The 17319-nt window shown below is 64.6% G+C and overlaps 2 protein-coding genes across 4 annotated transcripts in view; one reads left to right on the forward strand and one right to left on the reverse strand.

The window, feature by feature from the left end:
- MMEL1 (membrane metalloendopeptidase like 1) overlaps positions 1–13343 on the forward strand; it is a 28951-nt gene extending 15608 nt beyond the window's left edge. For 2 of the 3 annotated variants that reach the window (XM_029949642.1, XM_029949643.1), the window contains 18 exons: positions 402–497; positions 870–988; positions 1493–1558; positions 2482–2616; positions 2697–2786; positions 6299–6435; positions 6781–6874; positions 8075–8203; positions 8644–8742; positions 9156–9239; positions 9601–9704; positions 9976–10034; positions 10464–10583; positions 11395–11528; positions 11637–11702; positions 12252–12347; positions 12760–12836; positions 12940–13343. In XM_029949642.1, coding sequence (XP_029805502.1) covers positions 402–497; positions 870–988; positions 1493–1558; positions 2482–2616; positions 2697–2786; positions 6299–6435; positions 6781–6874; positions 8075–8203; positions 8644–8742; positions 9156–9239; positions 9601–9704; positions 9976–10034; positions 10464–10583; positions 11395–11528; positions 11637–11702; positions 12252–12347; positions 12760–12836; positions 12940–13039 — 1805 coding nt within the window. In that variant the 3' untranslated portion in view covers positions 13040–13343. The remainder of the gene's footprint in view (positions 1–401; positions 498–869; positions 989–1492; positions 1559–2481; positions 2617–2696; positions 2787–6298; positions 6436–6780; positions 6875–8074; positions 8204–8643; positions 8743–9155; positions 9240–9600; positions 9705–9975; positions 10035–10463; positions 10584–11394; positions 11529–11636; positions 11703–12251; positions 12348–12759; positions 12837–12939) is intronic. The other variant, XM_029949644.1, reaches the window with a different exon arrangement.
- A 1009-nt stretch (positions 13344–14352) lies between these two features.
- On the reverse strand, positions 14353–17102 carry PRXL2B (peroxiredoxin like 2B). Its single transcript, XM_029947836.1, has 7 exons — positions 16983–17102; positions 16618–16822; positions 16051–16102; positions 15538–15601; positions 15380–15455; positions 14954–15072; positions 14353–14532 (listed from the first exon to the last, which is right to left on the reverse strand). The coding sequence occupies exons 1-7, from the start codon at positions 17043–17045 to the stop codon at positions 14506–14508; spliced, it is 606 nt and encodes a 201-aa protein (XP_029803696.1). The 5' UTR covers positions 17046–17102; the 3' UTR covers positions 14353–14505.
- Positions 17103–17319: the final 217 nt, after the last annotated feature.

Below are 17319 nucleotides of genomic sequence, written 5' to 3' on the forward strand. Positions count from 1 at the left end.
ACCCCACACCCGTGTAGCACCCCTGAGTCACGGGCTGGCCCCCCACACATGCAGCACCCCTGACCCACGGGCTGGCCCCCCACCCGTGCAGCACCCCTGAGCCACAGGCTGGCGCCCCACACCCGTGCAGCACCCGTGAGCCACGGGCTGGAACCCTCTAATGCGCAGTGTCCCCAGGCCCTCCAGCGGCCTGGCTCCCCAACCACCGGTTGCCTGTCCCCCTCCTATGCCCCGTGTCCTGCCAGCACTTCTGCGTCGGTCACAGTCCCCAGGCCCCATCACCTGCATCATCTCTGCTCCTCCCAGGCCCTTCCCCATCCCCGTGTGCCGGGCGGCCCCTTGGGTCCATGTGAAGGGTGAAGGTGGGCGTCTGGGCCGAGTGACCCCCCCTTCCCTCTCAGGCGTCATAGAAAAACGAGACTCGCAGCCACTGCTGAACATCTTGGACGTGCTGGGAGGCTGGCCAGTGGCCGTGGACAAGTGGGGCGAGAGCGCAGGTGTGGCCGGGCCGGGCGGCAGCCTCGCCCCGTGGGCAGGGGACACACCTGCGGCTCCTTGGGCCGAGGCCTGCCGGCGGGCTCCCCAGCTCTGCAGAGGGCAACCCCTCCAGCCCCTGGGGGCAGTCACCTCCCAGACCCAGGGCGTGGTGGCGGGGCACTGGGGGCAGCGGGTGTGTGGCGATCCCCGGCCCTGTTGTCCCCAAGCAGGTCCTTAGCGCTGGGGTGGGTGTGCTTGCCACCTCGAGCCGGGCAGGGGTCCCCCATGTCCCCCGAGTGCTGGGTTTAGGAGGCCGTGGTCCACAGTCCGTTGAGGGTCTGGCCCGGGAGCCCCGGGAGCCCCGAGGGTCTCCAGCATGAGGCGCCCCCCAGGCCCCAGGTGGGAGCTGGAGCAGCAGCTGGCCCTGATGAGCACCCAGTTCAACAGGCGCGTCCTCATCGACCTGTTCATCTGGAGCGACGACCAGAACTCCAGCCGGCATGTCATCTACGTATGCGCCGCTAGGGGGGCGGGGGGCGGGTCCCTAGAACCTGGCTGGGGGCGCTCGCAGGGCTTGCCAGGGGGCGGGTGAGCCCCGGGGCGTTTGCAGGGCCCTGCTCTCGCCCGTGTCCTGCCCAGGGTGTCAGCTGCGTGCCGAGCCGTGTGTCCAGGCCTTTGGCGCCAGGGCACGGAAACTGACCCCAGAAAGCCACTGCTGGCCACAGCGAGACCACCCCTGGCAGGGAGGACGAGGGTGCCGGGAGGCCCTGCACGTAGCCCGCACCCTTGGGTCACCTGGTCAGCACACGCTACAGTGTGGCCCCCGGGGCCGTCCGCCCGTCACTCCCAGAGCAGGGCCAGGGCGCCAGGTGTCCGCACACGCCAGCCGGCCCCCTTCCGGGTGGAGCCGTGCACTGGGCACAGTTCGGGGGGCGTGGAGAGAGCTGCTGTCCTCCTCAGCCGGGCTGTGCGGCCCCCGGCTCCTCGCCCAGGGTCACACCCCCTGTGTCTCCAGATAGACCAGCCCACCCTGGGCATGCCATCCCGGGAATTCTATTTCAACGAAGGCAGCAACCACAAGGTGAGTGGGGTGGGACCCGGGCCCTCAGGCACTTTGCTGCCCAACCCCCCCCCGTCCCCCGCCTGCCCATGTGGCCCCTTGCCCCTGGCTCCCCACCCCCAGCAGCCTCTGCGAAGGCTTGCGGGGCATTCTGAGGGCTGTGGATAAGAGAAGCACAGCCTTCATCATCACCATCAAAGGGGCTGTCCCTAAACAGCATGTGCCACACGTGGGGACAGGCTCGGCCCACACCCTTCTCACCAGTGAGGACTGCGGTCCACACTGCTGGTCTACTATGTAGGGCCCGTTGAGACCTGAACTCAGGCCCCCTGAGCACAGGGCCTGCTCTCGTGACCATTCTGCTGCTGACCCAGGAGGGAGGGACACGAGGAGCAGACAGCAGCAAGCTGGGGCAGAGGCAAGAGCCATTGTGAAATGGCCCATAGCCAGGAAGCAGGATGGTGGGCCTCTTGGTGGAGGCGGGCTGTGAGCTGGGCCGGGAAAGATGGTCCAGCCAGGAGCGGGACAGGGTCACCTGGACAGGGACACGGACGTGTGTGACTGACAGAAGAAGGCGGGGTGGGCTAGCTGAGCTGAAAGAGCCAGGCCGGGCAGCTGCGGCCCTGGACTGGCTGGGGGCGGGGCCGGCCTGACGCGGGGGCGTGGCCTCGGTGGAGGAAAGCCCCTCCCTCCCAGGATGAGGCACGGAGAAGGCAGGTCCAGCAGGGTACAGACCCTCAGGACCCACTGCCCGACCCTCTGGCTGAGTCAAGCCTGGCTAGAGCAGCCCACCCTTAACCCTGGCATCTGACAGCCCTGGACCAGCCCTGGGCCCCCAGGGGTTCTGCGGCACATCCTAGGCCCAGCCCCACCCCCACCAAGAGCCCCGGGAGTCCTGGTGGCCGTGGCAGAGGCCAGACCGTGAACTGCGCCCTTCGGCCCAGGTGCGGGACGCCTACCTGCAGTTCATGACGTCGGTGGCCGCGATGCTGCGGGCGGACATGAAGCTCCCTGAGAACAGCTCCCTGGTGCGGGAGGACATGGCGCAGGTGCTGGAGCTGGAGACGCAGCTGGCAAACGTGAGGCCGCGCCCGGGGCGGGGTGGGGGTGGGGCGGCGGTGCGGCCCGTGGGACCACCGGGCCCCCCCTTCCCGTGCAGGCCACGGCCCCCCAGGAGGAGAGGCACGACGTCACCGCACTGTACCACAGGATGGGCCTGGCCGAGCTCCAGAGCAAGTTCGGTCTGAAGGTAAGTGCCCGGCCCCGCCTCCCACCGCCGGGCCTCAGAGAGATGCGCATGGAGGTCATCCTGAGGGGGGGGGGGGGGAACACTCACCCTGGGATGGCAGGTGCTGGCCACACAGGCCACCGCATCTGTGCAGTGGGCACAGCGAGGACCCCGCTTTCCTGGGCAGGAGACTCGCCAGAGCCCGGCCAATCCCTGCCCCGGGCACTCTATCCCCAGGGCCTGCTCTGAACCCCTACAGGACTCTGCCCCCCCACAAACCCCCAGACCCTCCCTCCACTGGCCAGGCCTTCCGCCCAGGGGGCTGGGGAGGAGCAGCCCAGGCCAGACACTCGGCTGACCACCCGGAGCCACCAGCTTGTCCAGGGCCTCCCGCAAGAGCGACAGAAACACAGCGGTGGCCACACCAGACTTAAGCAGAGGCCCGAGTAAGGGGGCGGAGGCGTGGGCGAGGACAGAGCCAGGTTAGGGCAGAGGACAGGGCGGGCTGGACACTAAAGCCCCTAACTCCTGCCCAGGAAACCCGAGTGTCTGGAGCCAAAGAACAAAGCAGGAGAACTTGGCAGACTCCTGCCCAGGGCTCATGGCACTTGGTGTTCCAGAAGGCTCTATGGCCCCTAGATCCTGTCTTCTTCTTTGGCACCTGCTCCCGGTGGCCACCTGCTTTGACCCACCCCTCAACCCAGCCCAACAGCCAGCCAGCCCCCAGTGGGCCCGTGGGGGACCAGGCCCCACTCCGGCTCCGGCTCCATCAGTGACCAGACAGGCAATCTCCGCCTCATGTCTGTGCTGCGGCGTGGGGGTGGGGGGGACTGAGCGCAGGCGGAGGGTGGGGGGATGCAGCGCAGATGGGGAGGACTGAGCTCGCAGAGAGCAGGGAGGGGGTGGGGCAACGTCAGCCAGGAGGGGCGGCGCCAAGGGGCTGAGGTGTGAGAGGAGGTCTTGGAGGAGGGCTGTCTGGGGCTTGTGGCCCAAACAGCGGGGCGGCCAAGGGCGAGGTCGTGGGGCAGGGGCTGCAAGGTGACCGAAGGTCAGATGAGGCATGGCGGGTGAAGAGGTGGACGATGCCGGGCCTCCTCTGGGGCACTGGCTCGGATGCTGCGTGAGGGGCTTTGGGGCACAGACGTGACTCGCACTGAGGACCAGGTCCATGGTGGCAGGTGGGGACAGGCGTTAGCAGACGCGGTGAGAGGGGCCGCCTCCGGATCTCGTCGGAAGACAGAGCCAGCAGGGTCTGCAGATGTACTACATGTGGGGAGGGTAGGAAGAGGCGAGAAGCCCAGTGGACGCGGCGCAGAAGCGGCCCCGGGGAGCAGCGGGGAAGCCAGGCTTCAGGCCGTCCGGTGTAGACCTAGGCTTGCCTCCACATGCACATGTCCACACACACAGCCCTTGCTCAGACCAGAGCCTAAGCCACTGCTGACACCTCCCCATCGGAGCGAATAGTTCTCTCACCTGCACTGGGCTCCTCCCGTCCTACACTTTGTAGGTGAGACGTGTCACCCGCATCTCCCCGGGCCACCCATGCTGACCGCTGCAGTCAGTTGTGAGAACACAGTGGTTTGCACCCCTGCTGTACCCTTTTCTTCAATGTTTATATTTTTTTTGAGAGAGAGAGCGCCGGAGGGGTGGGGTGGGGGTAGGGGCAGAGAGAGAGGGAGACCCAGAATCGGAAGCGGGCTCCAGGCTCCAGGCTCTGAGCTGTCAGTGCAGAGCCCGACGCGGGGCTCGAACTCACAAACCGTGAGATCGTGACCTGAGCCCAAGTCAGATGCTCAACGGACTGAACCCCCAGGCGCCCCTGCTGTACTCTGGGCCACATCACGCTCCAGACTCTTCTGAATAACGTGGCCATGCTCATGCACGTGCATGTGTTTCGGGGTGCCCCTGCGTGCACCTGGGAAGGAGATGGCCAGGCCACGGAGCCTACATACGTCCACCATCAGCAGATACGCCCCACCCTCCCCTCGAAGTCACTGCACAGAGTTGCTGTCCCCACTGCAGTGCATGAAAGGTCCTCCGAAGATGCCTTCATCTTCCGACAGACTTGTTCTTAGCCCTTCGGGTTTTTGACGCCTTACGAAAGGTCTTGCTGTATAATGTACCTTCGGATTCTTTGCTGCTCGTGTGCAGAGACTCAGACACGGCAAGCTGACTCCATGCACACGCAAGCTGACTCTGTGCACACGTGAGCTCCGATGCTTCACCTGCGGGGCCTTCAGGGCTTTGTGCACACGAAATCCAGTCCTTTGTGAACAGCGAGTTTCATTTCTTCCCTTTCAAACCCTTACTGACTTTATGTCATTTACTTATTGAGATGACAGGGACACTCGGACATGCGAGTAGATGTCTTGTTCCCTTCCTCAGAAAAACATGCAGCGTTGTCTCATTTCTACGTCGGTCTGCTGTGGACAGTTTTCTTTTTGTTGCTGCTGCTGCATGTAAATTCCCTGCACCAGATTGTGGGATTTACCTTCTATTTCTGGTCTGCTAGGACTTTTTATCGTGAACAGATGGCAAAACTTATTAAATGCCTCTATTCCTCATCCATTGAAATTATAATGTGATCAGGGCACCTGGGGGGCTTGGTTGGTTAAGCGTCCGACTTCGGCTCAGGTCACGATCTCACAGTCCATGGGTTCGAGCCCCACGTTGGGCTCTGTGCCGATAGCTCGGAGCCTGGAGCCTGCTTTGGATTCTGTGTCTCCCTTTCTGTCTTCCCCTCTCCTGCCTGTGCTTTTTCTCTATCCCTCTCTCTCTCAAAAAAAATTTTTTTTAATTAGGATGTCATTTTCCTGCTTTATTGAGTTATCACGGTGAATTACATGATTTGATTTTTCAAATTTTACACACCAAACTTGAATTTCTTGAATAAATCAAATTTGGTTGTGATGTATTATCCATATTATATAGGTGTGGATAAATCCTAATTGCTAATATTTTCCATAGGATTTTTGCATCTGTGATCATAAATGAGACTAGCCTGTTACCTTCTTTCCTTGTGATATTCTTATTTGGGGATTAAAGTTTTTCTTGGCCTCATAGATCAGATTGAGAAGAGTTTTCTCTCTTCCTTGGAAGTTGAGTAGGATGGGCAGTATGTCTTCCTTAAATGTAAGACAGCATCTGCTAGAAAAGCCAGATGGGTCTAGAAATTTCTATGTGGGAATATTTTAAATTAAAGATCAGTTTATTACATATAAGACTATGTTTTCTACTATTCTTATGTTTATTAGATACATATTTATTGTATTTCTATATATTCTTATTATTGCTAAACTGTTTTTTTCAGGAATTTTCCCATCACACGCAGGTTTTCAAATACACTGGCGTAATCTCTTTGCACAGTCTGTAGGCTCTGTGGTAGTGTCACCTGCCCGTAGCCGGGATTCGATCATCTGCGCCTTTCCTCTCACTCCCCAAGTATTCTTTGCTGGGAGCTGGTTTCCTGGATGCCCAGGAGCCGCATCCACCTCTCTGTCCTCTCCCCCTTCCCCACATGCCCTCCTTCCCAGGGGTTTAACTGGACCCTCTTCATACAATCTGTGCTGTCTTCTGTCAAAATCAAACTGCTGCCCAATGAAGAAGTGGTGGTCTACGGCATCCCCTACCTCCAGAACCTCGAAGGCATCATCGATGTCTACTCGGCCAGGTGAGGTCCCCGGAAGGTCCCCGGAGGCCTCGCCGTCTCGGCCGCAGCTCCCCACTCCCTCAGCCTCTCCTCACGGGGCAGGACCTCTGGGCGTGAGGGACACGGGCAGATAAATATTAGTGGCCACAGAACCTTAGTGAGAGACCTGAGCCCTCCGTGAGACGTGTCGGGCATCTAGGAGCAGACAGGCTGTATCTGGAGGTTGCCCTCGAGGCTTTCTCCACCACCCAGCTTGGGGTGAGCTCCCTGCTTGCCATGCAGCCGTGGACCAAGGGCCACAAATCCGCGCTCTGGGCCAGCTCCACTCACCTGCTGAAGGCCCCGCCCTCTGCCTCCTGCCCGCAGGACCATGCAGAACTACCTGGTCTGGCGCCTGGTGCTGGACCGCATCAGTAGCCTGAGTCAGCGATTCAAAGACGCGAGGGCAAACTACCGCAAGGTGAGCGGGGCCCCGCGGAGCCGGCTCCTGCCTCTGTCCCGTCATTTGTCCACTTAGTTCGTGGGGCTGCGCACCTGCTCTGGGCCAAACACCAAGGTCCACCCTGGGGGCGGAGCCATGAAAGAGGCTGCCCACACCTACCATCTTGGAGATCTGCTCTTTCAAAAGCAACAAGTAGGATATGACAGGAAGGGACAGGACAGAGACGGCCTCTTGGTGACGGTGACACTGGAAACCTTGAGGCGAGAATGACCCAGACATGAAGAGATTGGGGGCAGATTCCCAAGGCAGGACACCCCAGGGCCACATGGGGGAGATGGGTGGGGACCCACAATCGTGGGAGTGCACAGAGCGTGGATTACGTGTGCCCTGAAAGCTGCCGGCGGGTTGAGAGTGGGAACCGCAGGCTGGTGTCCTGCTTACGTGGTCATTCTGGCTGCTGGGGGTGGGGGTGCGGTCAGGGCAGAGGCAGGGGCCCCACCAGGGAGCCCTGGAGTCACGGTGGCTGTGCTGAGACCATGATCAGAGGGGGCATGGACTCCGTGCAGACAGGCACCTGGTCCAGGCAGGGGGCCGGGCTGGACCAGGGCATTAGCAGCAAACGGAGGTGCCAACAGCAGACAGTTGAGGTATGAACAGGGGGCCTGAGGGGCAGGGGAGTCAGATGGACCCCGTGGTTCTTCGTTGGAGAAATGGGTCGGACAGAAGTAGTCCAGCACACCGGGAAAGTTGGGGAAGTCAGGATGTCTGCCTTGGCAGGTCGGGCAGAGACACAGCTGGCCAAGTGTCTTGGCTTTGGTGATGGGAAAACCCATCCGGGCCCGGACAGCTGATGGCTGGCAGCTGAGCTGGATGTGGTCCCCCGGGCCCCAGAGTCAGTGCCAGCCTCTGCTTTGGCATGGGGTTGGCGTCCGTGAGGTCAGAATCAGGCGGGCCAGCCAGGCCAGGGTGGCCAGAACAGGGGGCAAAGGGGCACTTGGGGCTGAGCAGGGCCCTACCTCTGCCCTGGGGCAGAGGCCAGACTCCCAACCTGGATGAGGAGCCGCCCTTGAAAACCACACAGCCCCTCCTGCCCACGGCCACGGCCAGCCCTCACCGGGGAATCCGAGTTCATCCATGCCCCGCTCTGGCCGCGGGGCACCCGGGCCGAGGATGGGGAGCAGCGGTGCGTGAGTGAGTGAGTGGCCGCCGGCCGCACAGGTGCTCTATGGCACGACGGTGGAGGAGGCGCGCTGGCGAGAATGCGTCGGCTACGTCAACAGCAACATGGAGAGCGCCGTGGGCTCCCTCTACGTCAGGGAGGCCTTTCCCAGAGACAGCAAGGATTCGGTGGGTGCCCTGCGCTCACACTGCCCGTGGCCTCCATACAGGGATGCCCCCTACGGGAGGTGGGGGCACGGGTCCCAGCCCCAACCCCCACAGGGCGACTCCTGGCTCCAGGTGCAGGGACCCTGCTGGCCACCGGCAGCATGGGTGTGCCCAAGGGCACTGGGGAGCACACGTTTCCTGGTCCCCTGTCACATGGGGAGGCCAGAGGCCCCACCCCCACCCCTCCAGGCCTGTCTGGGAAAGGGGACCAGCTGTACAGGCTGTGAGTTCAGGAGCGGGCGAGGCCCACCGAGGAGGACCTGCAGTCAGGACCCCTGTCCCCACGAGGAGCATTCCACACCCTCAGCCCCAACCCCACGGCGCGGACGAGGCTTTGGACCAGACCCCTGCAGCGCGCCCAGTGCCGGACAAGCAGGACGAGGGCCGTGTGCTCCTCCCAGGTCAGGACGCTCATTGACAAGGTGCGGGCGGTGTTCGTGGAGACCCTGGATGAGCTGGGCTGGATGGACGAGGCGTCCAAGAAGAAGGCCCAGGAGAAGGTGTGCAGGCAGCCAGAGCCCCACGGTCAGGGCTCCCGCCCGGACGGGAGTGACCATCATCACACCCACCTCAGAGACGAGGACCCCGAAGCCAGGGGTTGCTTGCTCAGAAAGGGGCTGTGGGCAGAGGCAGAACCAGAAGCCAAGTCTGGGGGACCCGCCGGCACCGTTGGGGACGAGTTGGGGTGGCCGCAGCTGTGGCCCTCTGGGCCAGAAGGTCAAGTGGAAAGTGTGCCACCCAGACCCCTGGCTGGCTGTCGGGTGGAAGTCTGGCCTCGGGCTGGGCTGGTCCCCACCTGTCCCCATAAACCCCCCCACGGCCTGCCAGGGGGGCCAGATCCCTCAGCCCCGCCCCACACAGCAGTGAGCGAGGGCAGAGCCGGGCCTCCCAACCAGTCCCAATGTCCTCCCAGGCCATGAGCATCCGGGAGCAGATTGGGTACCCCGACTACATCCTGGAGGAGAAGAACTCGCGCCTGGACGAGGAGTATTCTGACGTGCGCCCCACCCCCGGCCAGGGGGGCCTGCGGAGCCCCACCTGCCCCTCACCCCACCCGATCCGACCCGAACCGGCCCCGGGAACCATAAGCCTTCAATGCCCTGGCAGGTGGTGCTGTCTTGGCCACCTCCCTGGGTGGGCAGCTCCAGAGTCCCCTCTGTTACAGATGGGGAAACTGAGGTCGGAGGGAGAAGGAACGTGCTCAGCACTGGCCCCCCCCCAACCCCACCACCTGTACCACAGCCTGTCGGCCTCATGCGGGACCTCCAGCTGGTCCCCAGGCCGGTCCCCGGACACTCCTGACCGCCTCGGCCTGCACACCTGGCAGTGACACCCCACCCCCACCCCATCTCCTGTAGCTGAACTTCTCGGAGGACCAGTACTTTGAAAATGGTCTTCAGAACCTCAAGGCTGGTGCCCAGCGGAGCCTCAAGAAGCTTCGGGAGAAAGTGGACCAGAACCTGTGAGTGGGGGCAGCACGTGGGAACCGGCGGGTGGGGAAGGGCAGCCAGGTCTGACCCGAGCCCCACCCCGTGCCTTCTGCCCTTGGGCCCTGGGTCCAGGGGGGATTCGGATCCGTGGATTGCCCAGACCCTGCCCTGGCTGTGGGCAATGCTGGTCTCCTGGTGTGGCCACTGGGACGTGGGCCCTAAGGGTGGAGGCTCTGGTCAGCCGGAGGGGGCCTGGAGGGAGGGCCCCAGGACACCAGCTCTGGGTCCGCCCATGTGTCACAGATGGATCATCGGGGCGGCCGTGGTGAACGCATTCTACTCCCCAAACCGAAACCAGATAGGTAAGCGCGACCCCTCTGTGACCAGCCCCAGCCCGTCCAGTGCCAGAGGAGAGCCCTCCCCTCCTGGGGGGCACCTCCGGCCTGTTCTCGGGAGGAGAGAACCTCTCCCCACCTGTAGGGACTCACCCCTCACCCTACCTGCCGGGAGGTTCCTCACCTCTGCCTGAGTGGCAGGGCCGGGTTTTAGAGACTGAGGCAGGAGACCCCAGTCCCGAGGGCAGCAGAGAATGGGGGGGCTTGGGTCTGCTGCATGCTGGCCCTCGCCTCTCGCCTCCAGAGCCTGGATTGTCTTGTCTGTAACGTGGGATGGTCACAACCCTGCCTCCTGGGCGTGTGGTTTGATGCAGGGGCCCCAGGGGTGCCTGCCTGGGGCCTGGCACACAGGAGGGTTGCCGGCTCACATCTCCTCCACCCCGTCCGTCCGGGCAGTGTTCCCCGCAGGGATCCTGCAGCCCCCTTTCTTCAGCAAGGAGCAGCCACAGGCCTTGAACTTCGGGGCCATTGGGATGGTGATCGGGCACGAGATCACTCACGGCTTTGATGACAACGGTAGGAGAGCTGGAGGGCACCCCTCCCCCCTCCACGGAGCAGCAGCCCCAGAAGGGGGCCATGGCACAAGGGGCTTGGAGCTGTCCATCCGAGCCCTTCACGATTCAGGTGGGGACACTGAGGCCCAGGGCAGAGAGGCCTCGCTGGGTCCCCGGTCTGCAGTGGCAGAGACGTGGAGGCGAGAGCATGAGGGCTCGAGTGCCAGGTCCTGACCCCACCTCACGAGCGGGCGCTCGGCCGCTCTCCCCCTGGGCCCATGAACTGGCGATAGTGACACCGTCCGTGCACTTCTCAAGCTCCAGGTCTTGGGCTGGCGTCACTCCAGCCCAGAGACGCGCTGACCCGACATTCCCACCTCCCACCACGGGGTGCGGCCCCTGCCTGGCTCTAGTGGCCTGTGACCAGGCCCAGGGGCTCCAGCTGCCCCCCCACCCAGGAAGGCTGGCTTCCCCACAGGGCGCAGCCATCGGGGCCTTCTGAGGACAGCCTCGTGTCCTCCAGGACCACATGCTCCCCTTACCCTGGGTTCACAGAGTTTGGACATCACGGCGAGGGTCACTAAACCACGGTGCCTCTGAGACCCTGGGATGGGAAACCCCCGGCCCTGGCCTGGGGGTGGCGCAGTAGACCACCCTCCCAGGCCTCACCGACCCGGTGGCCTTGTGCCAACCCTTCAAGCAGGCTGGTGCCCTGCAGGGGCCCGTTTCCCACTCACACACGAGCTCCAGATATTGGGGCTCCCGGGAGGACATGCGGTGAGGCTGGCGCGGGGCAGGCAGGGCCGTGTGGGCAGCCCGCCTGTGCCCACCAGGCCGGAACTTCGACAAGAACGGCAACATGCAGGATTGGTGGACCAACTTCTCGGCCCAGCACTTCCAGGAGCAGTCGGAGTGCATGATCCACCAGTATGAGAACTACTCCTGGGACCTGGCCGGCCACCAAAACGTGAGCAAGCCGTCAGCCACGCAGCCGCCGCCGGGACCCCACAACCCGGCCCGGCCCCCGGGGGTGCAGGGGAGCCCGGCCGCCCGACCACCTGTGCCCCGCGTGCAGGTGAACGGGTTCAGCACACTCGGGGAAAACATCGCCGACAACGGAGGGGTGCGGCAGGCATATAAGGTGGGTCCAAGTGGGGGCCCCTCATGGGCGTGAGGGACAGGTGCCTTGGTGAGGCAGAGACCGTGCCCTGCGCAGTCTGAGGCACACCCCAGGACCCTGCCGCGTCTGTTCTGGAAGGCAGCAGTGCTCCGGGGAGCCAGCCTGGCCCTGGTGGGGTGGGCCCCTGGCTGTGCTGCCCACATTTCACGCCGATCTTAGCTGAGCCTTCGAACCCCGGGACAGCCACTGTCCACCCCCAAGTACGATAGTGACGTTCACCACGTCCCCTCCAGCCGTGACATCGTCCCTGTACCTGCAGCCTGAGGTGCCAAGCCTCGGGGCTCATTCTGGGTGGGCACGGGGTGGCAGCCTGAGCGGGGAGTGCCCTAGGGCCCAGGTGGTATGGCGTGGAGATGGGCACCGGGCACTTAGGGCAGGAGCGCCTGTGCCCATGGTGCTCAGGGGGCCTTGAGGCGCTGAGGCAGGACTCCCAGCAGGAGCAGGCTGCGGCCCCTCCGTTCTGCCCGCACCTGAGGCTGGCGCTGGCCCAGTACCGTGTGGTGTCCGCAGGCTTACCTGAAGTGGATGGCAGAAGGCGGCAGGGACCAGCAGCTGCCGGGGCTGGAACTGACCTACGACCAGCTGTTCTTCATCAACTATGCCCAGGTAGGCGCCACATCCCCACCCACCTGCCTCCTCGCCAGCTGGGCACCATCTGGAAGGCCTCAGCTTTGGGGTACTTCCGGGGGCACCCTGAATGGGCAAGCCAGGCAGAACCAGAACTTGCCGGCCTGGAAGACTTCCTAAAGGACCAGGATGCAGAGGACTGGAGCTGGAGGGCTTCAGGTGTAGCTGGGGGGATGGGGTGGGAAAGCTGGCTCCCCTCCCCCCACCCAAGAAGGGGCAGCCTGGGACAGGACAGGCGGGACCCCCTGTGTCTAGAAAGAAATGAGAGTGCACGCAGGTCGCTGCCACCCCAGCCCACCCTCCATCCCCTCAGGGGCCCCCTTATTCCTCCATCCCATCCCCCCAGGCCGGCCCCTCCCCCCCACAGCCACGCCCCCCTGTGCACCCACAGGTGTGGTGCGGGTCATACCGGCCTGAGTTCGCCGTACAGTCTATCAAGACTGACGTGCACAGCCCCCTGAAGTACAGGCAAGTAGCCCCTTGCATCCCCACGTGCAACATGCCCTGGCCCCCGCCCAGCGCCCACCCCCAGTGCCCGGGCAAGCTGGCTCAGGCCCCTGGCCACCCGCAGGGTGCTGGGCTCGCTGCAGAACCTGGCGGCTTTCTCGGACGCCTTCCACTGCGCCCAGGGCACCCCCATGCACCCGCGTGAGCGATGCCGCGTCTGGTAGCTGTAGACGAGCCGCACGGCGTGGCCCGTGGCCTCCGGCCACCAGACACCAGGCGTCCCTTCCGAGGGAGCAGGAGCAGCCGGGCAAGGCCGACACACGTCCTGGCCCCGCGCGGGGCCCGCAGCGCGGCTGCCGCCCCCGCACCCAGGGCGAGTGGTGACTGCCCCGTGCCCTCCGTGCCCGTGGCAAGGGGCACGGTGCCCCAGCCCTGTAGACGCGTGTACCTGTCTGCTCCCACTCGCCAAAGCATCCCATTCAGCTGTCTGTGAGCTTCAGACTTGAGCTAAGTAAACGCATCAAAGAAGCCACCTGCCATGTCTGTTTGGGGGGGGCGGGGAGAGCGGCGGCGTCGCGTCTGTACGCACCCCTGACTGCTCGCAGCCGGGCACTCTGGAGACGGAGGGCCACTCCCGGGGAGTCCCTCCGGGGTCTCTGTGCCGCGGGCACAGCAGTGACCAGGACGCCCCCAGACACTGGCCCTCGGGGACCACCGGTTCCGATGGGGGGAGGGGCTGCTGACTCGGGAGCTGGCTGAGGTCAGGAGGTGGGCAGAGGGGCTGGTGAGCCACAGCTCAGAATCTAGACTTGGGGTTTTGTGTAACTAGAGGCCAGGGCGGGCGGGGTTAAACCACAAAGGGACACTGCACTTCCCTGGTGTTTTTAAATGACCCCCAAGAGTAGTACTGAAGGGGCGCGGTGGGGGGGGGAAGGTGGGAGGCCCCCGTAGTCACCCAGACCTGGGCGGGGGGCAGGTAGAGGGGTGGACTGAGAAGGTCATCTGAACCCACCCAGACCAAAGAGCCCCTAACACAGGGGGGCAGGGGGGGGATTCTGCTGGGGACACTAGGTTCCAGGTGCCTGTCGCTGCCCTCCTCGCCAACCCCCTGCAAGGAACTGTGTGGGGGTGGGGGCGCTGGATGAACCAGCCAGGCCAAGACTCCCCTGGCTGGCCACCTGGAGGCGGGCACAAATGACAGATCTCATCGGAGAAGGTCCTTCCAGCTGATTAGCCCCCTCACTGTCCCCCGCGCCCCAGCGGCTGCACGGAAACATCTCCCTGGAAACCCACCGAATATGAGCGCTGACCCTGACCGCACCCTCACCTCCCACACCCTGCGTCCATCCTCCGACCCCTGACCCTCAGGTGCCAAAGGCCTGAGGCGCTCGGGAAGCAGCAGGGCCATTTCCTCCCCTCTGCCGGCCCCTCCCAGGGCAGCCTGCGGGCCCAGGACTGGCCTCGGGCCGGGCCGGGAGGAAACCAGCATGGACAGAGATGGGGGCCGAGGACGAAGGTCTCAGAGCCAATGAAGACGTGCTGCCCGGAAACGAGTTTAATGCTCATTGTCACCGGAGCCCCAGGCAGAGTTTGGTGCCCCAGTCCAGAGATTCCAGAAAGGTTCTTCCCATCCAGCTCCCGGAGTGCTCAAGGCAGCAGACGCCTCCCAGACCCTCGGAGGCCTTGGTCTTCACCTTGTGCATGCCTCTTCGCTACACTGGGGGCGCGGCAGGGGCCATCAGCAGCCGCACTTCCCAGGGTCCAAAGCAGCTGTCTGTGGCCCAAGTGCTAGACACTCCCCTCTATCGGGGCACAGCCACACTGACGCTGGCTATGGTCACCTTGGACAAACTGCGACCCTCCCAAGGCTGAGAGGACAGGCTAGAGCCCCGGGCAGCCCCCCGCCCTCTGGGGAGGGCCCCACTGTGCCAACCCCCTCTGGCCACCCAGCCCCTGTTCCCCACTGTCCTCATCCTGCTTCCCTCTGCAGAGTGGGGGGACAGTGACATCCTGGACTGCCATGAACACAAAGGTACCTCCACCCTGCAAGGTGCAGCCAGGCACCTGGTCACACCCCGCACTCAGCCCAGGGAAGCTGCTGCTCTTGGCGGGCGGCGTGCTCCCCAGGCCAGGCTCACCTGGGGCAACTCGCTGGTACAGACCTCCGCAGAAATCCCCAGGACCTGCAAGATGCTCTCCCGGGGGACATAGTCTCCCGGAGACTTCTGGACAAAGTGCAGCAACACTCTGTCACCACCTGCAGCGGCAGGAGGCGGTCAGGACACCCTGCGCGCCGGAAGGAGGGAGGCAGTCCCGGCTGTCGTGACCCCACCTGGTTACCCTGACGAGTGAGCTGTTGTGGCCACAGCCCACCCAGCCAAGCCACCGTGCAAGAGCCGGGCCACCGCACAGAAAAGCCTCGACGAGACCAGCAAGCCCGAGGGAGGGAGGAGGAGAGGGTGGGGACATGCCAGCAAGTTCAGCAAGACCTTCCCAGCTGAGGATGTGACCTTGGCACCCCACCCAGCCAGGCGCCAGCCTCTGACGCTCCGTTCCCGGCCCACCTTTGGGGACCACCAGCAGCCCGCCACTCTGCAGCAAGTCCCCAGACAGGTTCCCCTGAATGCCAACGGCTCTGGCCTAGAAGGAGGGAGGCAGGTCTGGTGTCAGCCCTGCAGGGGAGCCCCACCCCAAGTCCCACCCAGCCTTGGCCGGCACAGACCTTGAGGGCCACGTCGCGCACGGGCTTCCCCAGGGCGGCCGGCAGGATGCTCAGGCTGTTGTATCTGGGAAGACACAGCTGGCTGGTCCGGGCACTGGCTCACCGGTGAAGACCTAGCCCAGCGCCTGGCCCCAGTCTCTACAAGGTCCACACACCGCATTCTCACAAGCAGGCCTCACCCGTCTCCCCAGGGACTCGGGGCTAGGGGCAGCCAGCCTGGGGGTCAGTAGGCTGGGGCCCCGCAGAAGGTTGGGGGAGGCTGGGCCGGGCCCCAGGCCGGGCGAGCCCCGTGATCTGGCTCAGCTGGCGCCACTGTAACACGAGCACCCGAGGTGGCCGGAAAGGGGGCAGACGTTGGGAGAGAAGCCTAACCAAGAGCCGTAACAGACCCCCAGCACCCAAGAGAGAGTCCTGTGGGAGGACCGACGCGCAGTGGAAGCCCCGGCCTCGCGCCCAGGACGAGGGCAGCAGGGAGAAGGCGGATGGGAGGCGGCGTGGCCCCCGGGCGCTCACCGTTTGAAGCCCAGCTCCTTGTAGAAGCGCTTGCTCTCATCCAGGTAGAGCTCTGGAAAGCAGAAGACACGGGTGTGTGCTCGGGCCCGCCCGCCCCGCTCAGCCCCTGCTCCCCTTGCTTGCCCGCCTGGACGCAGGGGCAGAGCAGGACTGAGTGTTCCCACTGGTAGCGGAGGGGTGGAGGCCCAGAGGTGGCAGGGAAAGGGAGGCACAGGACTTGTCTGGACCTGCATATCCTGAGTGCCAGGGAGAGGGGTTAGCAGGGTGGGCTCCTGGACCAGCCATACTCCTTCAGGCTCCTGTGAAGGTGGGGAGCTTGGTGCCACCCAGGAAAGACCCTTGGTGATTCAAGGCCAGCATCACCACTGGACCCTGCCTCTGTCCCCGTGGGAGGGACATCGTGCCTGGGGGACACAGGTAGCAGCAACAGGTGGCGAGCCGCGGAGACAGGACTGGAGCTCCAGGAGAGAGAAGGGTCAGGCCTGGGCAAGGAAGGGATGGCCTTGGGAAGGGTCTCAAGGTCGCTGGCGGGGCTCCAATGGGAGGAGGGAAGGGGAGCACAGACACCTCCAGCGAAGTAGCCGCCTTCCAGGAACTCCTGCAGGCCCAGGGCCTCGGGCCCCACGCCCACCAGGCGCACGCCGTGCTGCTCCAGTAGCCCCTTGAGGCTGCTGAGGTCCCGTGCGATCCAGCGACACACGGAGCAGCCGAAGCGCCGCAGGCCAGCCACCACGCACGCCTGCTCCAGCCACAGACTCCGCAGCTCCACTGCCTGCGCGGGGCGGGCGAGGGGCGCCGCTGGACCACCTCCCACGCGCGTCCGCGCCCCCAGCCCCCACCGCGCAAGCCTGGACCGTGCCCCCAGCCCCACTGCCCGAAGCCCGCCGGCATGCCATTGGCCCACCCACCGCCCTGCGCTCGTCCGGTCTCACCTCCCCGGTGACCGCATGCTTCAGGACACACGCGCCCACACGGGCAAGGTCCACAGCGCTCATGTCTACCTGCCACCGGGTTCCCAGCCGGCTTGGCCCCGCCCCGCCCTGCCCCGCTGAGGCCTCTCCTCCAGGCCTCGCCCCCAGGTCACCTCTCCTCTGCCAGCCCCGCCCCCTGACCCTCCTCCACTACCAGCCCCGCCCCCGGGCCTCCTCTTCTCTGAATGCCCCGCCCCCGGACCGCCTCTCCCTTGCCTGCCCCGCCTCCGACCGCCTCTCCTCTGCCGCCCCCGCCCCCGGACCGCCTCTCCTCTGCTGGCCCCGCCCATGGCTCCTC

This window comes from Suricata suricatta, chromosome 8, assembly GCF_006229205.1.
Source record: "Suricata suricatta isolate VVHF042 chromosome 8, meerkat_22Aug2017_6uvM2_HiC, whole genome shotgun sequence".
Classification (NCBI taxonomy): domain Eukaryota; kingdom Metazoa; phylum Chordata; class Mammalia; order Carnivora; family Herpestidae; genus Suricata; species Suricata suricatta.

Coding starts and splice junctions, on each gene's coding strand:
- PRXL2B (XM_029947836.1), bottom strand. CDS start 17,045: ATGAGCGCTGTGGACCTTGCCCGTGTGGGCGCGTGTGTCCTGAAGCAT. Junction 15,456..15,537: donor TGCGCGACGTGGCCCTCAAG/GTCTGTGCCGGC, acceptor CCCTCCTTCTAG/GCCAGAGCCGTTGGCATTCA. Junction 15,073..15,379: donor GCTGCTGGTGGTCCCCAAAG/GTGGGCCGGGAA, acceptor CTGCCGCTGCAG/GTGGTGACAGAGTGTTGCTG.